General features: G+C 37.0%; 1 protein-coding gene across 1 annotated transcript in view; it reads left to right on the top strand.

Annotated features, from left to right (window-relative positions):
- The first annotated feature begins 2,891 nt into the window (after positions 1–2,891).
- The window catches only part of b4galnt3b (beta-1,4-N-acetyl-galactosaminyl transferase 3b), a 33,385-nt gene continuing 10,959 nt past the window's right edge, over positions 2,892–25,317 (top strand). The window contains exons 1-14 of the mRNA XM_073853791.1: positions 2,892–3,368; positions 10,423–10,472; positions 11,155–11,232; positions 13,598–13,693; positions 14,063–14,153; positions 14,229–14,329; positions 14,425–14,492; positions 16,920–16,998; positions 17,092–17,166; positions 19,840–19,975; positions 22,382–22,491; positions 22,640–22,740; positions 22,864–22,931; positions 23,030–24,674. Coding sequence (XP_073709892.1) covers positions 3,209–3,368; positions 10,423–10,472; positions 11,155–11,232; positions 13,598–13,693; positions 14,063–14,153; positions 14,229–14,329; positions 14,425–14,492; positions 16,920–16,998; positions 17,092–17,166; positions 19,840–19,975; positions 22,382–22,491; positions 22,640–22,740; positions 22,864–22,931; positions 23,030–24,674 — 2,858 coding nt within the window. The 5' untranslated portion in view covers positions 2,892–3,208. The remainder of the gene's footprint in view (positions 3,369–10,422; positions 10,473–11,154; positions 11,233–13,597; positions 13,694–14,062; positions 14,154–14,228; positions 14,330–14,424; positions 14,493–16,919; positions 16,999–17,091; positions 17,167–19,839; positions 19,976–22,381; positions 22,492–22,639; positions 22,741–22,863; positions 22,932–23,029; positions 24,675–25,317) is intronic.

Genomic DNA, 25,317 nt, shown 5'->3' with positions numbered 1-25,317 from the left:
ATTGGCTCCTCAGGAGTTTCTTGTTCCAAAAGCAATTCTCTGGACTCCAAGGGAGACCCATTCATCCTGACCCGTGTGGTTCTGTCCAACAGGCTGATGTCACAATGAGTGATGAGGATAAGAGGATCTTCACCCTCCCATGGAGACACAGAGAAAGAGAGAGAATGAGAGAGAGAGATAATGCTCCAGTGTTAGACCAACTATTTCCACTAACAATTTTTTATACCACAAATATTTTTTGGATACTGTGTTAGAAAAGCTACAGTATGGCTTTAGTGTAACTTACATCATAAGTGTCACTGCCAGATTTGTTCATATGTAATATTGTACTTTTGCATCATGGGTTTCTTTAAAGTATCTTGAAGAAAATGCAATGGACATGTAACAAAATAGGAATCCAGTAAGACCCAAATTAAATAATAATTTGTAAGGAGGTATTATATATAACGACCCAGAAAGGGTTCTGTGCATGCACAACTGAAGTAAAACCTAAGGAAAAGAAGAAGGTTAGAGAGGCTTTTTGATGTGAAAAAAAAAGAAATTGTTAGGCTGCCAAGAGAGAGATGCATGCACTAGATGGCAGAAAAGCCCAAATTTCTAGCAGGAAGTTTTCTTTCCAGTGAATGCCACATGATGTAGGCCTAATCCAGTATCGTTGTCTCTCGGTTCTGGTCTGCTCCACATTTATGCATTTTGGAGAAGGCATGGCTTTAAACGCAGTTTTGCAGGAAGGGTGGGATCACATGTTTCAATGCTGTCAGGCTAAAGTTAATATTTACCAAATCACTGACTCCACCTTTAATGTAATTGACTTTATAATGGTTTATTTGGCAGATCTTTTGATATTGTATGATAGTTTTTCTGTTATCTTGATCAAATGATTTTTGTCAGCATCAATAAAACTCAAGTTTACTTGCATTTGCTTGATTTCTGTTTTTTCTTCAATTATACATTTATGTATTGGCCCAGTTACAGCTATATTCTGGGGGTTCTGGATAAGTTGTGGGTGAGTTTTGGGGTAAATGTGGGGGCAGTTTCTGGCTGACATCTGGGGATTCCAGTACTGTTCCCATATGGCAAAAAATAAATAATTTCTCAGGTCAAAAATATACGATGTTTCAAATATACGCTAAATACATTTTGTAGAAAGGAACACTTAATTAAATATATTTTTGAATTTAAAAATCTATTTAGTTTAACCTTTATATATATTAAAGGCGGGGTGCATGATTTTTGAAAAACACTTTGAAAATGGGAGTCTGGGCCGAGTACCAAAACACACTTGCAGCCAATCAGTAGTAAGTGGCATGTCTACTTGCGTATGTGTGGGGCGGGTCTATGAAAAGAAAGTCCAGATTCTATTGGGGTAGGGGCTTGTTTGTTTAAGTGATTTCAAATATCAACACTGGATTAGAGATTATGCACCCCGCCTTTAACATATATTTCAAAATGCATTTCAGGGGCAACAAATGCATTTCTAATTTTACAACTTATACGTTAATATATTTTTCCTTTCCAAAGTATAAACGTTTGAATAAAAGTATAAAAGTTTGTTGAAAATATATATATACCATACTAATACTGTGTTTCACCTCAGTGTAGAGGATAGGGACATGGTGGCCATAAAGGGATGGACATGTAAGAAACAATGCTCAGGTAGGCTGTGGCATTTAAACGATGCCCAATTGGCTCTAAGGGGCCTAAAGTGTGCCAAGAATACATCCCCCACACCATTACACCACCAGCCTGCACAGTGGTACTTTCACACCATTTTTTGTAAACCCTAAAAATGGTATATATGTGTATATATAGACGGGTTGCAAGTATATATATATACACATATATACATATGTGTGTTTCAGCACATTTTCTGGAATATTATTTTTTAAAGGTGCAGTGTGTACATTTTAGCAGCATCTAGTGGTGAGGTTGTGAAAGGCTCAGTCCACTGCTCACCTCTTGCTTTTGAAACACATAGAGAAGCTACGGTAGCCACCACCGGAAAAACATGTCATCGCCGGAGACAACTTAGTAAAAAAAGTTTGTCCGTTAACAGCTTCTGTAAAAACATGGCGGCACAAAATGGCGACTTCCATGTGAGGGGACCATCGGTGTATGTAGATAAAAATGTCTCATTTTAAGGTAATAACCGCATAACGGTTCATTATGAAAGGTCTTTATACACCCTGATCATATAGTTATGTATATTATTTAGCATTTCTGTCAAGAGATCCTTCTAAAAATTACACACTGCAGCTTTAAATAAAAAATATTATGAATATTTAATATTATTATTGGATTTTATTTTGAAATATATTTAAAATTATTTGCCTTATGGGTTGTGGGCCAGCTATGGCTGTTTTCTGGGGATGTGGAAGTTGAAAGAATACTCTAAATTCTGCTGGGTTATTATTTTTAACTTAATGCTGGGTAACAGAACACATGTTGGTTTAGGCTATAAATAAACCTATGCTGGGTTGTAAACTCAGCCATGAGTTGAAATAACCCAACAAAGGTTTATTTAATAACCCAACATGTATTCTCCAATATTTAAGCGGTTGTGATATAGGCCAAACTTCTTTCACAGTATGTTGTTATTTGTATTACAGTTTCTCTAATAATCAGACATTAATAGTGCAGTATCTGCCTGCTGTGTGTCACTTGGCAACTGAGAGTCCAATGGGGACTTTAACAGTCCCCAGGTAAAACACACACAATTGCAATCTTTTCCAGTGTTGTGTCATCTTGTTGTGCATCTGGTAGCTTGTTTTTAACCATTTTTAAACGACAGCGCAACCGCGTGCTCTTGATGCGACATTACAACAGGTGAGAAACAAAGCAGAAAACGTATAGCAGCTGGTCATACTGGTTTAACCAGACCAACAGCATCACAAGGGCAGCCATACATTTGCTTGTCCACCTCTGGTTACTTTCAGAATACGACACCATTTCGTTGTGAATTATTTAAATTACGTTAAAGGAGAAGTTCGGCCTGAGAGAGTTTACCTGTCCGATTAATGTGACGTAACACAAGGGGCGTGGCGTGTGCAACCTGCTTCGAGCTTTGATGTTTGCGGGACTTTAAATCGCAGACGCGCGGACGCAGCTTTTAGCGTTTCGCCGCGTTTGCTCGTGAGTTTGAGATGTTTGAAAACAGAAACGCCCGCGTGCATGTAACTTCGAGTGGATTTCAACTTATGTGAGTCCAATGCTTCAGATAAAGATGATGCTAAACTTTCTTCCAGTACGGAAATTCAAGCGCAATGTGGTATACATTGTGTTTGGCGTGGTGCTACTGATGTTGGGATTTCTGGCTGCTTATTTGGAGGTCGTGGCCAACAGTGAAGTTTGGAGCAGTAATGATGAGAACGAAGGGGAAACTCGTATATTTAATTAAAACCAATTATATTTCTGTCCTGCGATAAACTGAGGTAAAGTGTGTTGATAAATGTAAATGTTTTGTTATCATTAGCCCATCTGCATCATGCTATGACCTTCTCGTGTCAATGTCGGGATTTGCTCAAGTTTCACAGTAAATTGTGCCTTTGATGTTTGAGAGGGAGGAGCAGTTAAGGTTTTGGAGTTTTTAGTCAAATAAGGTTTGTTTTGTTTCTAGTGTTAAACACAACACGATGCGCAATGCAATGTAAGGGTACAGTACAGCACTGTACAATGCATATAGCATGCAAAATAAAGCCACAGCAAGAAAAATTATCAAAATGGTGTCGTTGGACTGTATCCTTTTAAAAAGTACAGCTTTCCCCCATAAATAGTTCATATAGATGCAAATTGGCACCAAAGAGAGGTTATTAGTATCTCAGAGGTACATACTGATAACAAATGTATACGTGGGTGATTCTCACGAAAACTTGGTTTTAAAAATGTCAAGCATGAAAATGTAAAAATTGCTTAAATTTACTTTTTTTCCCACCAGACATTGAAAAACATAGTCTGGAGTAAATGGGAACATTAATTTAAAAACTTTTACTTATCATTTAACACTTTTTGTAACATAATTTAAAAAATTAGTCCTAAAAAATCTCATTACCGCAACAGTCAGAAAACATCAACACTGACATATTTTCAAAATGACATGACAAACCTGAAAGAACATAATTTGGAGATTCTGCACATGCATTTAAAATCAAAGTATTATGCTTCTATTAATTAAATGAACATTTAATAAGCATCTGTTGTGGTAATGATAATCAAAATGTCGTGTAAGCATTCTGACAAGACAATATTTCAAATTAACTGTAAAAAAATGATCTTACCTGGTAGCCATCTTGAAGTAACTGGTCCATGTGCTTGGTCACTCAAAATCAAACTTTATTAAAATTCTGTATGTGTGCTTAAACTGTTCTCAAAAAGTGTTGCGGAGGATGAGAACATCAGGCTTGGACATCATTTTCCTCATTTTTCTTCATTATTATTATACATGAATATTCAGTAAATATTTTTTCTGTCATCTAAAGTAGTCTAGCAAAACATCCATTTATTTTTTCTTAATATTTTTGTGTTAATTTGATTAAATTACAACATAACGCATGTTCAAACACAGCCGGACACATTGCGGTAATGAGAATTTCAGCAGAAAATGAGATAAAATTGACAATTATAAATTCTTATGTTGAAATCACACGTTGTGCAAGGTAGAACACAGTATTGTGTTAATTCTGATGCTTTTTAATGTTACTATATTACACATTTTAAAGCTAAAATCATTAGTGCCGTGGGGGTTCAATGGTTTCGTGAGAATCACCCACATATCTGTACCTCCCTGCTGAAAAAAACAATAAAACCATTACAGAAAATTCTAATGGTTTCCATTAAAATACCAATAGGAACCATTAGCTTAAAACCACTACACTGTAGTGTGTTTTGGGCCATATTCCATTAGAACCAATAAAATTCCCAATAAAACCAATTGAATTTCTGTGATGGTATCTATTGTTTTTTTTTAGCAGGGCTAATGGTTGATATTCATTTTAACCCCCTGCCCATACTAGTTTTCAATCATGTTGTCTTGTTCTTGTATTGCAAATGTTATACAAATATATTTTGTGTGATTGAGCAAACCCTCAGGTAGCGCTCATTTGCTTTATCATGTAGCGAAGGTCAGTGTCAGGTCAGAGAAGCAGAGCTGATGTCAAATCAACCTGCTAATGTGCATGAAAATTTACATACATTTTACAATGTGCATGTAAAATGACATAAACTGGGCAGTGAACCCACAATGTCTGTTAACTGGAAATCAGATTAAATCACTGGACGCCCAATGAGCTTTGCTTTAATTCAGGAGGTTTGATTTGAAAGACTTTGATTGTGATCTACCGGAAGTTCCTTGTTCCGACAGACTGTAGAAGATAAAATCCAGACGTAAACGTTTCACCTGTAACTCGCTTTTTGATGCACTGTTGTGTGCCAGTTCTCACATAACGTTCCTGTGAACACCTGTTAATGTTATAAACTTGAGCTTTATGTCCCTGAGCCAAGGTGCCTTGTGTTCTTAGGTCGAGAAAAAAAGATTCACGGGACGTAAAGTGAATTGCACCAAGGTGAAATCTTGACATGATAATAGCAAATAAAGTGTAAAAAACTTATTGAAGGCATACAATTTACATAATATTAAAGCTATAATTTGTAAGATATTTGTAATAAAATATCTAAAAAACACTTCCACAGTGTAATATACACTCACCTAAAGGATTATTAGGAACACCTGTTCAATTTCTCATTTATGCAATTATCTTATCAATCAATCACATGGCAATTGCTTCAATGCATTTAGGGGTGTGGTCCTGGTAAAGACAATCTCCTGAACTCCAAACTGAATGTCAGAATGGGAAAGAAAGGGGATTCAGCAATTTTGAGCGTGTCATGGTTGTTGGTGGCAGACAAGCCGGTTTGAGTGTTTCACAATCTGCTCAGTTACTGGGATTTTCACATACAACCATTTCTAGGGTTTACAAAGAATGGTGTGAAGAGTGAAAAACATCCAGTATGCGGCAGTCCTGTGGGCGAAAATGCCTTGTTGATGCTAGAGGTCAGAGGTGAATGGGCCGACTGATTCAAGCTGATAGAAGAGCAATTTTGACTGAAATAACCACTCGTTACAACCGAGGTATGCAGCAAAGCATTTGTGAAGCCACAACACGGGTACTGAGTTTTGCTTGTGTGTTTGTTTAAAGCTGGGTTTTATTGAAAAGTCCCAAATGGGTCATGAATTGCATGCGGTAAGTAAGACTTCTGTGTTATGTTTGAAATAGGCACGTAATAACATATTATATAAATGACACGAACATGTAGTGAATCATAAGTTATCCAGTCAGTGTTGTATAAAGTGTTGACTCGTGACTCGCTCCTCCCGCAGTTCGTAACTGTAAAGCTAATCCCCTTTTATAAATCTGATTAAACTAAAGACTCTTCGGAGATATAAAGGATGTAATACTACTCTATAGGTACTCCAGATTAACATCAGATATGCAGAAACAGCATGTGTTATGGACACTTTAAAGAGCCATTTTCCCCTCAGGAAGTTCATGTAGCATGCCGTACTTTTTGTGAGTATGTGTGAGTTTGGACACACAGGGGTGTTTTTTAGTAGGTCAGTGTGAAGTGACTGTCCCTTGACCTATACGTTTTTTTGCACCCAGTGCTAGTTTCAAAATGTTCATGTAAGATTGTGGTAAAACGATGAACGTTCTTTGGTTTTCATTCAGGAAAAACATCAAAGACCAGGTGTATGGAGCATAAAGGCAGCGAGAGATTTCTCTCTCGTGCAGTATTGGGCACAGGGGGCTTCTTCCCTCTTTTAAACAAACTCGACATTCCTCTGGGAGTGTCTATTGACCTCAAGGGAGGACAGTGAAGGAAAGGCTGAAACCTCTTAATCCAAATCCCATCATAAACAACATGCATTGAAACAAGGATGTGATGATGATACGGATATTTACTAGGGGTCCCTTTTGAACTCATCTGTTCTCGCACAAACAAAGAAAGTTTACTCACCACCCATCATGTAAATACACCTGAAGAAAGCTTGTAAAAGTGTGCCCTCCCTACAGTATTTACTCAACGGTGCTTAAGGTCATGTCATGTGACCAAGGTGAGGCATCATTTCCTCGGTTTCTTGTTGCTATAGCGCCGGTACGGTAGGACAAGGTTAAGCACACTTGCACATCTCTCTCGGTACACATGCTCTCTGTCTTTTTGCAGGGAATGTGTGCATTATATTTACCACAGGTATTCACATCACAAAGTTTGGAAATGTTGTTTCAGATCTGTGTCGAGCCCCTTCAGAGTAATACTTTGATTTATGTGCAGTGTGTCAAGTAACAAATACGTGTCACTAGCTGAGAAGGATATTCAGCCAGAAAAACTGATTGCATTGCCATGTGAATAAGAAACTTGGTTGGTAGCACAAAAAATGTGAAAAAATCACAAAAGTCGTTTTTTTGTGATAATTGTTTTCTGCATAAAATCATCCTGATCCTATATAATGTAAATATGAAAAATAACCTTTTAAAGGTCACATAATACGCATGATCTCATGTTAATCTTGAGTACCTAATAGAGTAATATTGCATTCTTCATATCTCCGAAAAGTCTTTAGTTTTATCAGATTTATAAAAGACAGAATAGCTGTACTGCTACTTTCCCCAAAAAAAGGGAGGCGTACAGCGGGTGGAGCGAGAACATAGCAAGCAACACACAAATATTCCTATCTCTGGACAACTTATGTTTCCCTACATGTTTATGTTGTTTACATTTATAAGCACTTAAGCGACGATCAATGAAATCCAGCATTAAAGGATTAGTCCATTTTCTTAAAAAAATACAGATAATTTACACCACCATGTCATCCAAAATGTTGATGTCTTTCTTTGTTCAGTCGAGAAGAAATTACCTTTTTTGACGAAAACATTCCAGGATTTTTCTCATTTTAATGGACTTTAATGGGTGATTCTCACGAAAACTTGGTTTTAAAAATGTCAAGCCTGAAAAGGTAAAAATTGCTTAAATTTACTTTTTTTCCCACCAGACATTGAAAAACAAAGTCTGGAGTAAATGGGAACATTAATTTAAAAACTTTTACTTATCATTTAACACTTTTTTTAACATAATTTTAAAAATTAGTCCTAAAAAATCTCATTACCGCAACAGTCAGAAAACATCAACACTGACATATTTTCAAAATGACATGACAAACCTGAAAGAACATAATTTGGAGATTCTGCACATGCATTTAAAATCAAAGTATTATGCTTCTATTAATTAAATTAACATTTAATAAGCATCTGTTGCGGTAATGATAATCAAAATGTCGTGTAAGCATTCTGACAAGACAATATTTCAAATTAACTGTAAAAAATGATCTTACCTGGTAGCCATCTTGAAGTAACTGGTCCATGTGCTTGGTCACTCAAAATCAAACTTTATTAAAATTCTGTATGTGTGCTTAAACTGTTCTCAAAAAGTGTTGCGGAGGATGAGAACATCAGGCATGGACACATCATTTTCCTAATTTTCCTTCATTATTATTATACATGAATATTCAGTAAATATTTTTTCTCTCATCTAAAGTAGTCTAGCAAAACATCCATTTATTTTTTTTCTTAATATTTTTGTGTTAATTTGAATAAATTACAACATAATGCATGTTCAAACACAGCCGGACACATTGTGGTAATGAGAATTTCAGCAGAAAATGAGATAAAATGTCCAATTATAAATTCTTATGTTGAAATCACACATTGTGCAAGATAGAACACAGTATTGTGTTCATTCTGATGCTTTTTAATGTTACTATATTACACATTTTAAAGCTAAAATCATTAGTGCCGTGGTGTTTCAATGGTTTCGTGAGACTCACCCTAATAGACCCCAAAACTTAACAGTTTTAATGCAGTTTAAAATTGCCGTTTTAAAGGACTCTAAACGATCCCAAACGAGGCATAAGGGTCTTATCTAGCGAAACGATTGTCATTTTTGGCAAGAAAAAAGCACTTTTAAACCACAACTTCTCATTTTCCTCCAGTCGTGTGACGCACCAGCGCGACCTCACGTAATACGTCATCACGTCAAGAGGTCACGGATGACGTATCAAAATTACGCCCCAGTGTTTACAAGTGTGGAGAAAGAGGACCGTTCCCACCTTGTTGTATGTGGAATGATACTAATTAATGTCTTTGTGTCAGTTTATTGTTTAAAATGGTCTGCAAATGTGCGTTTCATATACGTAACACGTGACATTTCGACGCAATTACGTGAGGTCGCGCTGGCTTGTCACAGGATGAGAAGTTGTGGTGTAAAAGTGCATATTTTTTATTTTTCTTGCCAAAAATGACAATCGTTTCACTAGATAAGACCCTTATGCCTCTTTTGGGATCGTTTAAAGTCCTTTGAAACTGCAATTTTAAACTGCATTAAAACTGTTAAGTGTTGGGGTCCATTAAAATGAGAAAAATCCTGGAATGTTTCCCTCAAAAAACATAATTTCTTCTTGTCTGAACAAAGAAAGACATCAACAGTTTGGATGACATGGTAAGTAAATTATCTGGATTTTTTTATTTTAAGAAAATGGACAAATCCTTTAAACAAACACACGCACCACTCCGCTGCTAGCCCGGATAAACAAACTATATCCATTGTTTCTACAATGCTGGGTTCATTGGGAAGCTAAATGAAGGTCATGGTGATTTCATGCCAGCTCTTAGTTGGTGTGTGCATGCGCTATTCTGGGTGCCCATATAAGGACTTCCACTGTACTTCCCACACTAGAATTGCCCATAAAAGGAATAAAGCAAGATTGTTTAGTATGAATCTTTCAAAAACTTGTCAGATTATGAGACTTTAGCCTGGATTTACAGACAGGGTCACAAAGCTTTGACAGTGTGATTTTTTTTTTTTTTTTTTTTTTAATGGCATAATGTGAACCCTAGACATTAAGTTTTAGCTTAGCTTTTTAGTTGCCTAAAATAAGGAATATTTTTTTAAACTTTGGGACAGAACTGGGAGTGTTTGTAATAGAGAAAGTGACATGGGTAGATTTAATGTATTCCTGAGTTTCGTGTGTACTGTAAGATAACACCTCCTAACCTTTTAAAGATTAATGTAAACATGGAATCAGTTTCAGTTTATCTAAGGAAATCGTAAACCGTCAATGGCCATCTAATGTCACTCATGAAGCATGCTTTGATTAGACAGCAGTGGATTCATGACTAAATATTCAATACTAACTTTTTCTCTCAACAGGTATTGTTTCGGAATAGTTAAAACGTGTAACTTGGTATAAACACTGCTTGTATTGCTGCCTGCCTATGACAAATCACTTTATTGTTTCCTAATCTTTGTAAGTCGCTTAAGATAAAAACATGTGCTAAATGCCTAAATGTAAATGTCTTTCTCTTTCAGATGAGATTCTCCATACTGAAGGTGTCATCTTTGCAAAATCTGCTGTTCAGAGTGTGGTAAAAATTCGCACAGACACCTATACAAAACACACACATAGCCTATGAATACTAGTGTACTAGTGTACTGCTGTACTGTGCAGGATGCACTGAATACTGCATACTACCTGACTTGCTATTATTTCTCATGCTATTATACATACTATACTAGGTATCTTGTATACTGTTAGCAAACATTGACAGGCTGCATGTTGAATGTTTAATTCGATGAGTGGTGTCCTGTTATTGTGAATTTTTAATCCTGTTTCTACTAAACCGCTGTAGCTCTTGCTAATGCAATCCAGTAATGAGTCTAGAAAATCAGCTTTTTACTTTTAGTTCAGTGTAAATGTGTAAGCGAATTGCATTGTGCTTCCCTGTATTTGGATCTGGTTGTGTGCTGCACATACTAGCAAACATATCCACGTAGTCCATCATGGATACCACAACTTTGCATACTTCAAACCATATACATACTTCAGATTCAGTATGTTATTCCAATTGTTGCTCTAAAATGTACAAAAACATGGTGTTTAATTGAGCATCTCACAACACTAAAAAAACATTCAAACACAAAAAATGGCGTGTAAAAGTACTTCTGCATTAGTTTAATTTGTTTTTAGTTTTATTTATGAACTGTGTGTGTGTGTGTGTGTGTGTGTGTGTGTGTGTGTGTGTGTGTGTGTGTGTGTGTGTGTCACAGGCTAGAGATGATCACATCTCAAATCAAGATGAAGGATCCTGGTCTTCAAAAAACATCCCACAGACGTGGAGGCCAGAGGTAATGATGCCCTCATAAACACAACTGAGATTTGAATATTTCATTTGTGCTAATACCAGTGTGTTTAACACAGACTATTTACCACAGTATTTACATGGTAATTTAAATAGCACATGGTATTTACATGTCCACATATACCTTGGTGCTCTGTTGGTACTATGTAAGCATAATATGCCACAGTCGTTCAAATGGTAATTTAGTCCACCGCAGAAATAAACCTGATACTTTGATTTATAAATGTATAATTGTGGAGGATTTTCAGCAAGCAATTTTGCATTTAAAAGATGCTTAATAGCCATTCAAAGCGTTCCAGATGTGGGCTAAAATAAAGCAAAATGTGGGCTGACAGTGAAAATTTTAAAGACCTCTAGGGGCGTGAGCGATGAGATCTTGCGAGATTAAAATGTCATGAGATTTCATGTGGAGGTGAAATGTTGTCTCATGATATCAGAATTAAGTTGGGTTGTAGCAAAACATTTTGCAGTGCATGCATTATATTCTGTCTTTTACTGCATGTGCTTTTTGTTTAGATTTCCAATAATGTTTGTCCGTTTACCATAGGCTGTTAATGCATATTTTGCATCTTTAAGTAGACTATGTCTGGCTCAGCTCGCGCTATTAAAGCTGTAACATCATCACTCCTGACTACTCCCCCTTTTGCTCAAACTTTCGTCAATATAACTGCGTCCAAGGTCGAAGTGCTCTTCCGCCATACAATATAGTTCTCATTTTTTATCCGCTTAAAAAAATCGCCATGTTTTATTTTGTGTCACTATACTTGCTTATGTAACTACTCATGTACAGTAACAGTCTTTAAATAGGGATAACATGGAAGTGTTTGGTGGCTTCTAAATTCATCCCTGTTTGGATCCTAGGGAATGAATGGCGCTAGGCTAAATGCTAACACATTTACAACGCGCTGTACAAAGATTAAGTGCATGCACTGAATAAAGGTATATATTAATCCGTCGAGTTGAGTTGAGGTAAGAATATAGTAAAATATTGAAAACTGTGGTGTTTAGTTTTTGTTTAATAAAACCATGTGTTTACTGCAAAAAAATGATTTTCAAGAAAAAAATTATTAGTATTTTTGTCTTGTTTTCAGTATATCTATATATAATATAGATATATATATTCAATATATAAAAATTCTTAAATTAAGATGCTATTTCTTGATGAGCAAAACGACCCAAGAAAATAAGTCTTTTTTTAGTCCACAAATATCAAATTTAAGTGATTTTGTACATAAACAAGCAAAAAAAATCTGCCAATGGGGTAAGCAAAAAAATCTTGAATATTTTTCTTAAACACTAAATTCAAGAAAAAATTGCTTACCCAATTGGCAGATTTTTTTGCTTGTTTTATGCACAAAATCACTTTTGATATTTTTGGTCTAAAAACTAGACTTATTTTCTATGTTATCATTTTTTCAAGTGTAGTTTTGACATGTGAACCTATTATTATTATTATTATTATTATTATTATGTACATAATACATTATTATGTCTTATGTAATTATAAAGTTTATTGCTTGCTTGAGTTTATTTTTATCAGTGGCGGCTCGTGACGTTTGTTGCTTGTGTTTTCAAAATATGTGTTTATTGCGTCATGTGAACCATGTGAATCACGGTTTTTGTCAAAATAAGTGCCTTATGATAAAAGAGACGCTCACGTTCACAAAATACACGCAAGACACTCCCTTAACAGTAAACTCTGATTACGCATGAGATTATGGGAGTATCTGGCAAACGCGAGCGTCTCTTTTATAATAAACCCTTTAGATGCGTCTGCAGTAGGCCTTTAGTGAAGAACTTTGCATCAAGGGCCCTCGAAAAAAGAAGTCACCGGCCGCCACTAATTTTTATTGCCAAAAGATATCAAATTATTGAATTGTTCACTTACCAAAATATTTGTTAGGGACAGTCGGTAGGTTTCAAAATTCAACATTTCAAAATTATGTGACTTTTAAGATTCCCATTCTTACTTTTTATCATTGAGCATTTCTTAAAAAGTGTAAAAATCTTGTCTCGTTCTAATAAACCCAATCTCGTGTCTCATCTCGTGGAGTAAGTGTCTCGTCACACCCTTATGTTTAACCATAGTCAAAACTGAATTCTATATACATCTCTTATATCACAAGTTGATAATTTGTCAAAAATGACATGTAACCAAATTCAAGTTTATTTTGTCTTAAAGTTGGTTACACTTTACTGGACTCAATCGGGTGTATAGTTAACTTAGACTGTGAAATGGCGGCTATTGCTTGCTTGGTTTCTTTAGAAATAGATTGCATTTAATTAAAAATGTACAGATGTGTTTTGTTGTATTTATTTGGTCGTGTATGTATGTGTGTGTTTGTTTGCAGTATAAAGGATTGGCTAATCTTCATGTGTTTGAGGATTGGTGTGGCTCATCTGTAGCTCAACTGAGGAAGAATCTACATTATCCATTGTATCCTCACGTAGGTACACACACATACACACTGTTTGTACTGCAAACAACATTCCTGACTTAAGAAACCAGAAAGTGTTTCTTGGTAAGAAGTTACGCTTTGGGACACTTGCATTGTTTTGCATTCCCACATGAGATCAAGGTGTCGTGTGTCTATGGTGAATGAATGTTTGTTACTCAGTTTGCCATTGAGAATCCTTATACAAGAATTATTCAAGATATTTTTTACATTCTGGAGGGAAAGTGTTTGCATATAATACAAACAATTAATATAATATTCACAGCACATCAGTGGCCAGTTGCACAAAGCTTGCATTCTTGTGATATTAGTTTTATATGCACTAAATTTGATCATAATAACATGCGTTTCTCTCTGTAGTCTCGTATCACTGTTGAAAAACTAGCTGTGTCGCCCAGCTGGACCAATTATGGCCTCAGGATATTTGGCTACATACATCCTTATACTGATGGTTTGTCTATCTCACACACACACATTGAATAAGTTTTTCATTATTCCACAGTTAAACACTTCCTTTGTTCGACAGGTGACTTCCTGTTCGCACTGTCATCCGATGATAACAGTGAATTCTGGCTTAGTGATAATGAAAATCCAAACAGCCTGAAACTTCGTGCTTATGTTGGAAAGGTTTGTGACACCACACATTTTTATGATCATTCATTCATCTTACACAGGTGCATGATGTATACTCACTTAATTTTGTGCAATGGGTTAATTTGCAGACAGGCAGAGAATGGACCGCACCAGGAGAATTTGAGAAATACGCCAGTCAGATATCAGACTTCATTACGTAAGTGAATATGTTCGTAGTGTATTTAACAAATCCAAATGCACTAATGTAGTGATATGATACCCCAACAGTAAAAAGCATTTGAAGTTTGTTAATTTGTAAGCTGCATGTTTGCACCTTCAATATGTCATTTGGATTAAATGAAGAGTTCAGATGCAAAACCCTCTTAAACCTTGTGGGTTGTTCCCATTCACTAACCTTTCAGGTTGTTCATGTACAAAAAAGGCAACTGAATTAAACGGCTGTAAAAAAGATTAATTTTTTTCAATTTTTTTTCATAAATCTGTTAATCAACCTCAGTACTAATCAAACCTACCAAATGCATCAAAGCCAATGTTTTTACCCATATTTGCAAAGACTGTGAAAAAGGTTAAGAGAAATCCAGTCCACAATCACTTTTTATATTAAAATCTGGTATTTTCTGTGGTTTTTTTAATCAAATCAGTGACACCACTTATGAACTTGGCAATTAAAGAGTTGGCGATTAACAGATTTATGAAAAAAAATTGGGAAAAAATATTCATTTGTCACATTTTTACAGCCGTTTAATTTAGTGTCTTTTTTGTACACGAACAACCAGAAAAGGGAAGTAAATTTGCCCACGGTATATGGTTGAGTTTTTGAAAAATTTCAAAGCATTTTCTAAAACTTATGTGTAAATATAAGATTTGGCACCAAAAATAATTCCATTTCCATTCCAAGACAGAGAAAGTTGTGGTCAAATTAAGACATAAAAAAAACTAAAATGGCCACAACAACCCACAAGCGTTAAGTGTGTCTGACATGTTTTCTTGTAAATGAGCATTTTTTATTAGGCTTTTATGTTTAGTTTAACTAATTCCACTTTAATGCTAATAAGAAGGTTATTATTTATTTTCTTTTGTGGCAAAACCCTCTAAGTGCATGCAAGCTTTTTTGGCAAAAACTTCCACTTATAAAAAATCTCGGACAAGACATGGTCAACAATTGCAAAATCACTAATAATGATAAAAACACTGCATATACTGTAATGAAAGTCAGAATTTTAAAAGGAACCACACATTGGGGGGCGCTGTGTTCCAAGTGACTGCCACATACCGTTTGTATTCAGGTCCAAGTACTTACAAGGGACTCAAGTTTGAATGTGACTCATTTGCACCTCGTTGTTCATCCATTTCATCTTTTGTGCACTTCGAGGATAAAGGTCTCATTATAGATGTGCATAGTTCCTAAGGCATAGCCGCGACGGTGTAGGTTACGCAGCAGTTTTTATATTTACTTTTGCGTCGTCATCCGTGTCGATGGTAAGAACCAAGTTGCAAGCACACATGCAGACGGCTGGTAGGCAGTATCCCCGCGTGTTACCACGGTAGCAGCGCGACCGTCAATGAAGAAGCAGCTTGGCAAGTTTAACCCACAAGCGATAAAGAAACAGCAACTTGTTATGTATGTTTTGAGATGACCAGCAGTAATGGAAGTAAATAAACAGCGACTAATGTTGCAGTTTGAGTTAAATCTCTCCTCAACTTGCTTCTTACCATCGCAAACGGAAATACCTATGACGCAGTTTTTTTACCTTACGGGAGGGGTTATAGTGGACCAATCACAGTTCTTGTGGTCCACGTAGAACTGACGTGCTGTTAAAAATTTGGCGAGGTGCACGTCAGGCTATGGAGAGGATAACCTATGGCGTAACTACGGCGCAGACCTTACGCACAACTATAAAAAGTCTATGTGGCATTTAGCAGATTCAAATCAACGTGGCGTTTGGCAGATTCGGATGACAAAGCAGTATTTCTGAATGGCAGTATTAAGCAGATTTAATGCGACGTATTTGATGAACATATAATACATGCTGAAAACATTTCATCAATATCATTATCTTATTTTTGACAGAGGTGGAATTTAGCGGCTTTTCCGTCTGACTTCATCAGTGCATCTAGTGGTGAGATTGCGAATTGCAATCAACTCACCCCTCGTGCGGTCAAACCCATAGCCTTGCAAAGCATATTTATTTAACTCGTACGTGTACACAGATGTTCAACGCATGCACGTTGTGACAAAATGCAATGCATCTCCTGGGATACATACTACATTCTCCTGTATGCGCATGCATGACCTATGCATACGATTCTGATGAGAAAATTTACATCACATGCACAAACTGGTTGAAAAACAGGTTGCAGGACACTTATTTTTGGGTGTGTCTTTATTTACACATGAAGAGACTTATTTGTAATAGGTGTACATGTTATACGGTCTTTATGTGAGAAGAGTTTAAATTTTAATTATAAATTAAAAGCTTTACAGAAATGCCTTTTAAAAACAAATATTTTAACTTTAAAGGAAAGCTTAGTAACAAAAGCAACTTTCATTTTTCCGAAGAGCCTCAATAAGAGCACTTTGTTTCCGAACTCTTCAGATTCAAATTGTCATTTAAATTCACAGTTTGCAGATGAACAAGAAATATTTCTTCGAGATCATCCATAAACAGAACGATCAAGGCACCGATCATGTGGAGGTCGCGGTGAGTGTTTTTTTATTTTTTTAATGCTTGTATTATCTTTAACTTGTGCTAATACTGTGATTTATTTTACTGTATGTGACTGTATTCTTATAGTGGCAACTTAAACAGGCTGGAAATGGATTTTCAATCATCGATTCCAAGTACATCTCCCTCTACACCAATGAGTCTGTTTGTGCCTAATTTTGGGCTTTGGTTTCAGAAATGTCAGGGTAGTGTTAGTACGACTGGAATAGCCATTTCTGTCCATACACAGAAACACACACACACACACACAGAAATGGATCTAATGATGGGGTTGCCTTCACTGCAAAATGGGTGTGTGCCCAATCTTTGTTCTTCAGTTGAAGTGTGTCAACACAGATCTTTACATTAATCTCTTTGTCAATGTGTGTTATGTAGGTGTGTTGCATACACGGCCACAAACTTGTCAATATGTATGATTTTGTGCGAGGAAGTATGTGTGTATATGCTGCTTACTATTATTTAAATGTTAAATGTTTAAAGGAATATTCAATTTTCTTAAAAGAAAAATCCAGATAATTTACTCACCACCATGTCATCCAAAATGTTGATGTCTTTGTTCAGTCGAGAAGAAATCAACATTGCAGGATTTTTCTCATTTTAATGGACTTTAAAGGCACACCATGAAACTTTTTGGCCACTAGGGGGTGCTAGACATGTATTTTTCACTTCTAGCGCCCCTAGAGCCCACAAGCGCCGCAGCACTGTCGCAAAGGAAAGGAACTGGCCAACCTTAAAACTAAACTAAAAACTAAACATTTAAAACGCTAAACGATCAACATTTTGAGACAACAGGGAGAAACGCAGTCATGTTACAACTTTCTGATGAGGAACTCGTCGTGGCAGAAGCCATGTCTCAATCTGAAGGTTGCAGCCTCCGGATGTCTTATTTCTAAGCTGTATACGTCATCAAGACTGTCTTATTTCACAATATTAACAATTACAAAGTTGACTTATACTTAGTTAATCGTAAATTGTTGCAGTATGCTTATGACTTGCGAATGTAATGCTCAGTTTACCTTAATAAACCAGGCTTGATGACGTATGCAGCCTGCATATTTGACCTCCGGAGGCTGCAGCCTTCCAATTGAGAAACGACCATAAGTATTTCCTTGCCTTTTTCCAAACAAATATTGTTGCATCGTCTCTCTCTCTCCCTCGCCACCAGGATTTTCCGCAATGGTGCTCGTTTTTCCTCTCTTTTGTGTGAAAATTGTCGCTCCAAATCCAAGTAAACCGATGTGGTCCAAGCAGACCTAAAGGCTGCCGCTTTGTAATGCGTCACGCGAGTGACAGCGGAACGCAGCAAATGAGGAAGAGAGAAGAGAGAAACGCTTGGATCTGATTGGTGAATGAATAGGGTTTGGTTTTACACTTTGTGAGTTTGAGCAAGTTTGACTGCTATTGCATCCTGGATTGTAATGTAAATATCATAGACACAGTCAAAGAAAGGTAAATACGCGAACACTGCATGTGAATACAGGGAACTATATGCAAGATAATCGCCGTCATTTATAAAGAAGATCGCATTTATGTATGAATCAAGAGTTTATATAAAAAAATTGCCTTAAAGGGGAAATCGAACCCGGATTGCCCGCGTCATAGGTCCGTGACACTAAAGACTGTGCCACAGAGTCACATAATAGAAGCTGCTCTCTACATTCGTTAAGTAAGCCTCCAGCAAAATTCACGTTAAAAACAAATTGTGTGGAGGAAGTGACGTATGCCGTAAAGCAGTCGAATTTTGTAGGTTTTTTTGTGCTCTGGTTACTACCAGAAACCCTAAGTTTTAAAATACAAGTAAAAGTGATACAGACCCCGTCAGGCTATGGTAGACATGTCATTCAACCTATTTAAAGTCGATGTACTATCACAAGGGTCTTGAAAATGTATTATGAAGGTTGAAAAATTACATGGTGTCACTTTAATAGAGCCCAACATTTAATACTTAACTCAACACTTAACAGTTTTTTTCAACAGAGTTTCAAAGGACTATAAACAATCCCAAACGAGGCATAAGGGTCTTATTTAGCGAAACGATTGTTATTTTTGACAAGAAAAATAACAAATATACACTTTTAAAACACAAATTCTCGTCTAGATCCGATCCAGCGCGACCTAACGTAAATGCGTAGTGACGTAGGGAGGTCACGTGTTACATATATAAAACGCACATTTGCGGACTATTGTAAACAATAAACTGACACAAAGACATAGGAACGGTCCTTTTTCAAGACACTTGTAAACACTGGGGCGGAGTTTCGCGTTCGTCCTCTGTGACCTCTTGACGTCATGACGTATTGCGTGGGGTCAGCTGGCGCATCATGACCGGATCTACATGACGAGAAGTTGTGCTTTAAAAGTGTATATTTGTTCTTTTTCTTGTCAAAAATGACAATCGTTTCGCTAGATAAGACCCTTATGCCTCGTTTGGGATTGTTTATAGTCCTTTGAAACTCCGATGAAAAAAACTGTTAAGTGTTGAGTTAAGTATTAAATGTTGGGCTCTATTAAAGTCCATTAAAATGAGAAAAATCCTGTAATGTTTTTGTCAAAAAACGTAATTTCTTCTCGACTGAACAAAGAAAGACATCAACATTTTGGATGACATGGTGGTGAGTAAGTTATCTGGATTTTTCTTTTAAGAAAATGGACTAATCCTTTAATGAAATGTGATGAGATCTACATACTACATGACATCAGTATGTTGCACGTTGATCTTTTTTGTTTAAATCTTTGTCCGCCCCCGTTTACCCCATAAAACCAGCTATACTCGTAGTCAGTGTTTGATTGAAACTGTGTGTTTGTGCAGATGAGTCGTCTTTGAAAGCAGCAGATGTCAGTCACATTCCTCAGACGGTTGCAAGTCGTGTAGCCCCGCCCCCACCTTCCTCTCAGACTCCGCCCCATGGAGCAGACATGTTGAGAACAGATCCACGTGACTCGTTTCACAAGGGTGAGAAATTCAGTCAATACAGACTTAATGTATAGGCAGAATTAACAAAATCATCGTTGCTTTTTGTGTAAGCTTTTACTTTTAAGAGGCCATGTGACGTTTATGGTTCAAAAAACACATGATTTTCCACATTCCATACATTATTGTTTCCTCTATGCCCCACCTTTCTGAAACATGTAGATTTGTAAAAGCTAATAGTTCTTCTGAAATGCATGGTGTGCTCTGATTGGCCAGCTATCAAGTGCGTTGTGATTGGCCGAATACCCTAAAGCAGACTGTGAGTGCTTTCCGTTAAAATAGATCTGATTAATACAGTAGACAGAGTACAACTCGCTGAGGGTGGAAACTATGGTAATGCAGGACTGTAAGTGGGTGGGGCTTTATCAATGTGACCTCACATCGATAAGAGAATCAAAACGACATGTCTAATGAGACTGCTTTGGTTTAATGGGGATTATAAAACATTTTTTTTAACGTAGGGTGGTTGTGTTCACAAACTGTCCAAACACCTTGTAAAATTGGATTTTTCATAATAAGTGTCCTTTAAAGGAGTCTCTTTAAAACTGATTTATAAATGCTGTACAAAAACTTGTATTTTACTTATCTGCATCTGAAACATCTCTTTGATATTTATGTTCTCATTTGTTTGTAAAAGCACTGGAATATCTGGGCAGAAAGAGAATAGCAAGGTTTACATAGATTGTGTGCCATCTTGTGGCAAAGTGAGTCATGTGAAAATATTTGTGAAAATATTTTTTGTGACGACTTGTCAGTTTACAGTAATAATAAGTATTAATCTGCTTTACTCTGTATATGTGTTCATAGTTAATAAAAATCCAACATTTATAAATCAAAACATCAGAGGACCTTTTTCAGGCCAACGACCCCTTTAATGGATAGAGAATAGGAGCAGGGACCCCCACTACATGTATCAAAATAAGACTAAGGATTTATTATTATTCATAAAACGTACTTTGTTATGATGGTTACGTTACTGAGATATTAAAATAATAATCTTTGACATACTATAACATTTTAATTTAACTGGATAGATTTTATCATGGGAATATTATGCTGTTCTTTTGAACCCATATGGGTTGTTCAGGATGTTTTCAGCCATTGTGTGTGTTTTTTTTTTAGCTTTTTCAGCAAATGGAATGATTTGTAGTAACAAATCTTATATTGACACTTTTTTGTGAGAAAAACGCAACAATATACCGTGGGCAAATATACTACACTTTCGGGTTGTTCATGGATGTTAACAGCTATTAAATAAAAATGCTGTAAAAATGTATTAGATTTTTTTTTTCATAAATCTGTTAATCAACCTTAGTACTAATCAAATGTATAATAAATCCATAATTTTAACTCTTTAAATGCCAAGTTCATAAGTGATGTCACTGATTTGGGGGAAACAAAAAAAAATTATATTTACATTTAGCAGATGCTTTTGTCCAAAGCGACTTACAAAGATTAGAAATTACTGTTTTTCAACATAAAAATTGATTGTGGACTGGATTTTTTTGTACCTTTTTCACAGTCTTGGGCATGTCAATCACACACACACACACACACACACACACACACACACACACACACACACACACACACACACACACACACACACACATACATGCATATGCGGTTATACTCCATATAACTCAATGTATAAGCCAGAAAGCTGTGTTTTTTTACACAGGCCTACTAAAGGGTTAATGGTGCCACAGGTGGTCAATGGTAAAAATTACAAATTTTCCTTTTTGCAAAAGGAAAAAACACCAACAATTTAAAAAATGTTGTCATAATGGACGTCAATGGGGCAAAAACAGCCACGAACAGAAAATGAGGGAAAAAGAAGTTAAATCTGATGTTGCACAAAAATTAAAAATGCATCAAAGCCAAAGCTGTTTACTAATCTTTGACATGCCCAAGACTGTGAAAAAGGTTTAAAAAAATCTAGTCCACAATCACTTTTTATATAAAATAATCAAAATTTTGTATGTGTTGTCCCAAATCAGTGACATTACTTACTAACTTGGCAATTAAAGAGTTAAGATCATGGAATTTTGTAAACATTTGGTAGTTTACGTTACCGTCAGTACTGAGGTTGATGAACAGATTTATGTAAAAAAAGTTGCAAAAAAATCATCATATACATTTTTACAGCCATTTAATTTAGTGGCTGTTAACATCCATGAAAAACCCGAAAGGGTAGTGAAATTGAACAACCCACAAGGGCTAAGTTTAAATGTTTTATTATTAGCCAAATAACAAATTTTGTATGCCTGTTTCATATTCCCGAAACTTTTTTGCATTCAAACAATATTTGGAGTCCCTGGACCCCCTGTTGAAGACCCATGACATATTATTAACATACATTACGTCTGTGTGTATTTGCATGTTTAGTTCCATTACTGGACAGGACACGTTTGCAAGGAGTTTTGCCTGACTGTTTATATTACCCCAGCTACATTATAAAGGGATATCCTTTATCACGATATCAAGGCCTACAGTTTGTAAGTGCTTGCACGTACACAAACTTCAGATACAGTTATTACATTGCACACATAAAGCTTGTTACTGTTAAGTGTTCAGATGATGATGGTGTTGAATAGCCTCAAAAAGTTTTTTATTTTTTTATTTTTGTGTATATCTATTTTACAGGTTCGTCTGTCTTACGTGTATCCCAATGATTACACACGTCTCACACACATGGAGAGTGAAAACAAATGTTTTTACCGCAGTAATCCTTATTACATGGAGAGGTAAGCAAGTGTATATATATTATTTATTCTTTACAAACTCACATGCCAACTGCTTCCTGATCTCTCTGTTGTTTTAAATGGTTTATGTTTGTATGATACATTTAACTTAAATTCATTTCTTAGATATGGTTTCTCAAACTACCTCCAGCTGGATCTGCCCACGACTGACAGCTTATTTTTCAAATACAGAGGTATGATTAAAAGGAAATGAATCTGATCCTTTCTCCAGTGCACCTTTGTCTATGTGGTGTTCTTGTCCCTGATAAGAGTTATCTTCCTCTTTCTGTAGGAATTGGCATGGTAGGGGAAGGAATGAAGTTTGGCGGAAATGATTATAAAGGTTCACAAAATGATGAAGCGGATGTTAAGAATCAGATGATGAATGGTATGGAGAACGATGGTTATGTGGCAGATTATGATGATGAGTATAACGATTACTTACTACAGAGAGGACGCCAACTGTTAAATGTCCAACAGCATGACAGAAAAAAAAGAGAACTGGACATTAGACCCGAGCAGACCCAGCGAAGCAACCCACCAAAGAAAATTCGGAACCGCCCCGAGGATCCGCGGAACCGCCCCGAGGATCCGCGGAACCACCCCGAGGATCCGCGGAACCGCCCCGAGGATCCGCGGAACCGCCCCGAGGATCCGCGGAACCACCCCGAGGATCCGCGGAACCACCCCGAGGATCCGCGGAACCACCCAGACCCCACAGCACAAAAGAAAATAAGGAGGAAGAAACCAATAGCACAACAAATCCTGAAGGACCAAGCTTTAGATGTGAGGAACCAGGGTGAGGTCCTCAGGGGAAATGAAAAAGAAGCTGTGGCTGTACAGCAGATTCAGAAGAACATTGGTGTGGAGAAGATCTCAGACCTGAAGAATCTGGGACCAGTTGAAAGAGAAGATCCCTGGAGGTCAGATGTGAAAAAGCGAGTAGACAAAACGACCAATCGGGATAGTGAAATTAAGCTTCGACCTCTTAAATCCAGACGCACCAATAGTAGTCGTAATGATCCAAACCGTGTTGCCTTCAGGGGCATTCCCATGGAGGACGGACATAAGGTTGAGGAAAAAATAGTTGAAGGGGTTGAGTTGGGAAAAACGCATAATAAGACTGTAAAAGCAGCCAAGTTGGATGGGGCTGTGGTAACCAGTTCTGCCATATTTGATGAGACCCAGAATAAACATGCCGTCTTTATCAAACGATCAGGTAACAAGACGGCCTTTGTGGGAGAATATGTGGACACGGCACCCAAGAAAACTTTACGCAAGGTTAAAGCAAGAAAAAGGATCAACAAAGAGGAATTGCCACCATTAGATGGAAATGGGTTCAGAGCAGATCCACTGCAACCACAGAACGGCCAAAAATATGTAGCAGACAAAGCGATCTATGTTTTGAAGGACAATGGAGCTAAATTAGACCCAGCCATACCGGGTGACACCGTCATGCAAGGTGGACCACAGCTTAAAGATTACAGGTCAGAAAATGTCATCAAGAATAAAAATATGGTCCATCTCGCCCAAAAACCACATCAGAAGCCATCATATAACCTCACTCGTGAACACAATCCAGCAGCCATTGAACGATATAACGGACAATGGGGACGTTTGGATGACAGAAATAAAGGAGAAGAGTATCAGATAAAGGATAACTTTAGAGCAGAGGCTGATATTGGGAAAGATGAAGATGCCTGGAGAGATGAAGGATTCTCGGAGGAAGAGGATAATGACTTCATCAAAAAGGATGCGTTTGATGTGGAAGTCAACTGGGCTCAGACATTCCAGGTTAAACCTTTAGATCTGCACACCATGCGCTCTGATTGGATCGAGCTGAATTGTAACGTGTCCGGAAACCTGCTGCTCAGCAAATCGGAGGCTTTGACTGTGGTGGAAGCTTTCATGAAGAAACTAAACAGGAAATATCCAAGGTAGGCTGTTTGTTACAAACATAGACATAGTAAATGCATAGATGGGTCATTGGTCGCTTGCTGTGATGAGATGAAATGTGTATAAAAAATAAACATTTTTGTACTTTTTTATCCAGGACCCCTTCCTAGACCAAACGCAGTGGTTGCTGGGGCTGCACGATAAATCGCATGCGCATCTCGTCGGTGAATGCGGATCTTTGATTGGTGGTGGATCGGCATCGCCTGCATTCGGATGGGGCGGCATTTGCTGCGGAGAGCCGTGGTTCGTTGACAATCGGGGCAATTTCGCATTGATTATCGCGGACGTATCGTATAATTAATGCGAAATTGCCCCGATTGTCAATGAACTATGGCTTTTTGTAGTAAATGCCACTCCATCTGAGTGCAGGTGATGGCGATTTACTACTAATCAAAGATCCGTATTTACTGACAAGATGCGCTTGACAATCACATGCGATTTATCGTGTAGCCCTATCTGCACATAGCTGCGTGTCTATTGCAGATTTGCGCAAAACTTTAGCGTTATTTTCTAAATTCAAAGGGTAATGGAAACAGCTTCTGGCTATGTAGCCTTCTATGTATTTATTATGTCTATGGTTACAAAAATGTATCTTAACAAGCACAGGCATATGACTGTGGACCA

This window comes from Misgurnus anguillicaudatus, chromosome 15 (assembly GCF_027580225.2).
Source record: "Misgurnus anguillicaudatus chromosome 15, ASM2758022v2, whole genome shotgun sequence".
Taxonomy (NCBI): Eukaryota; Metazoa; Chordata; class Actinopteri; order Cypriniformes; family Cobitidae; genus Misgurnus; species Misgurnus anguillicaudatus.
Note: the sequence above shows the minus strand (reverse complement) of the source record. Positions and strands in the feature narration are given on the sequence as shown.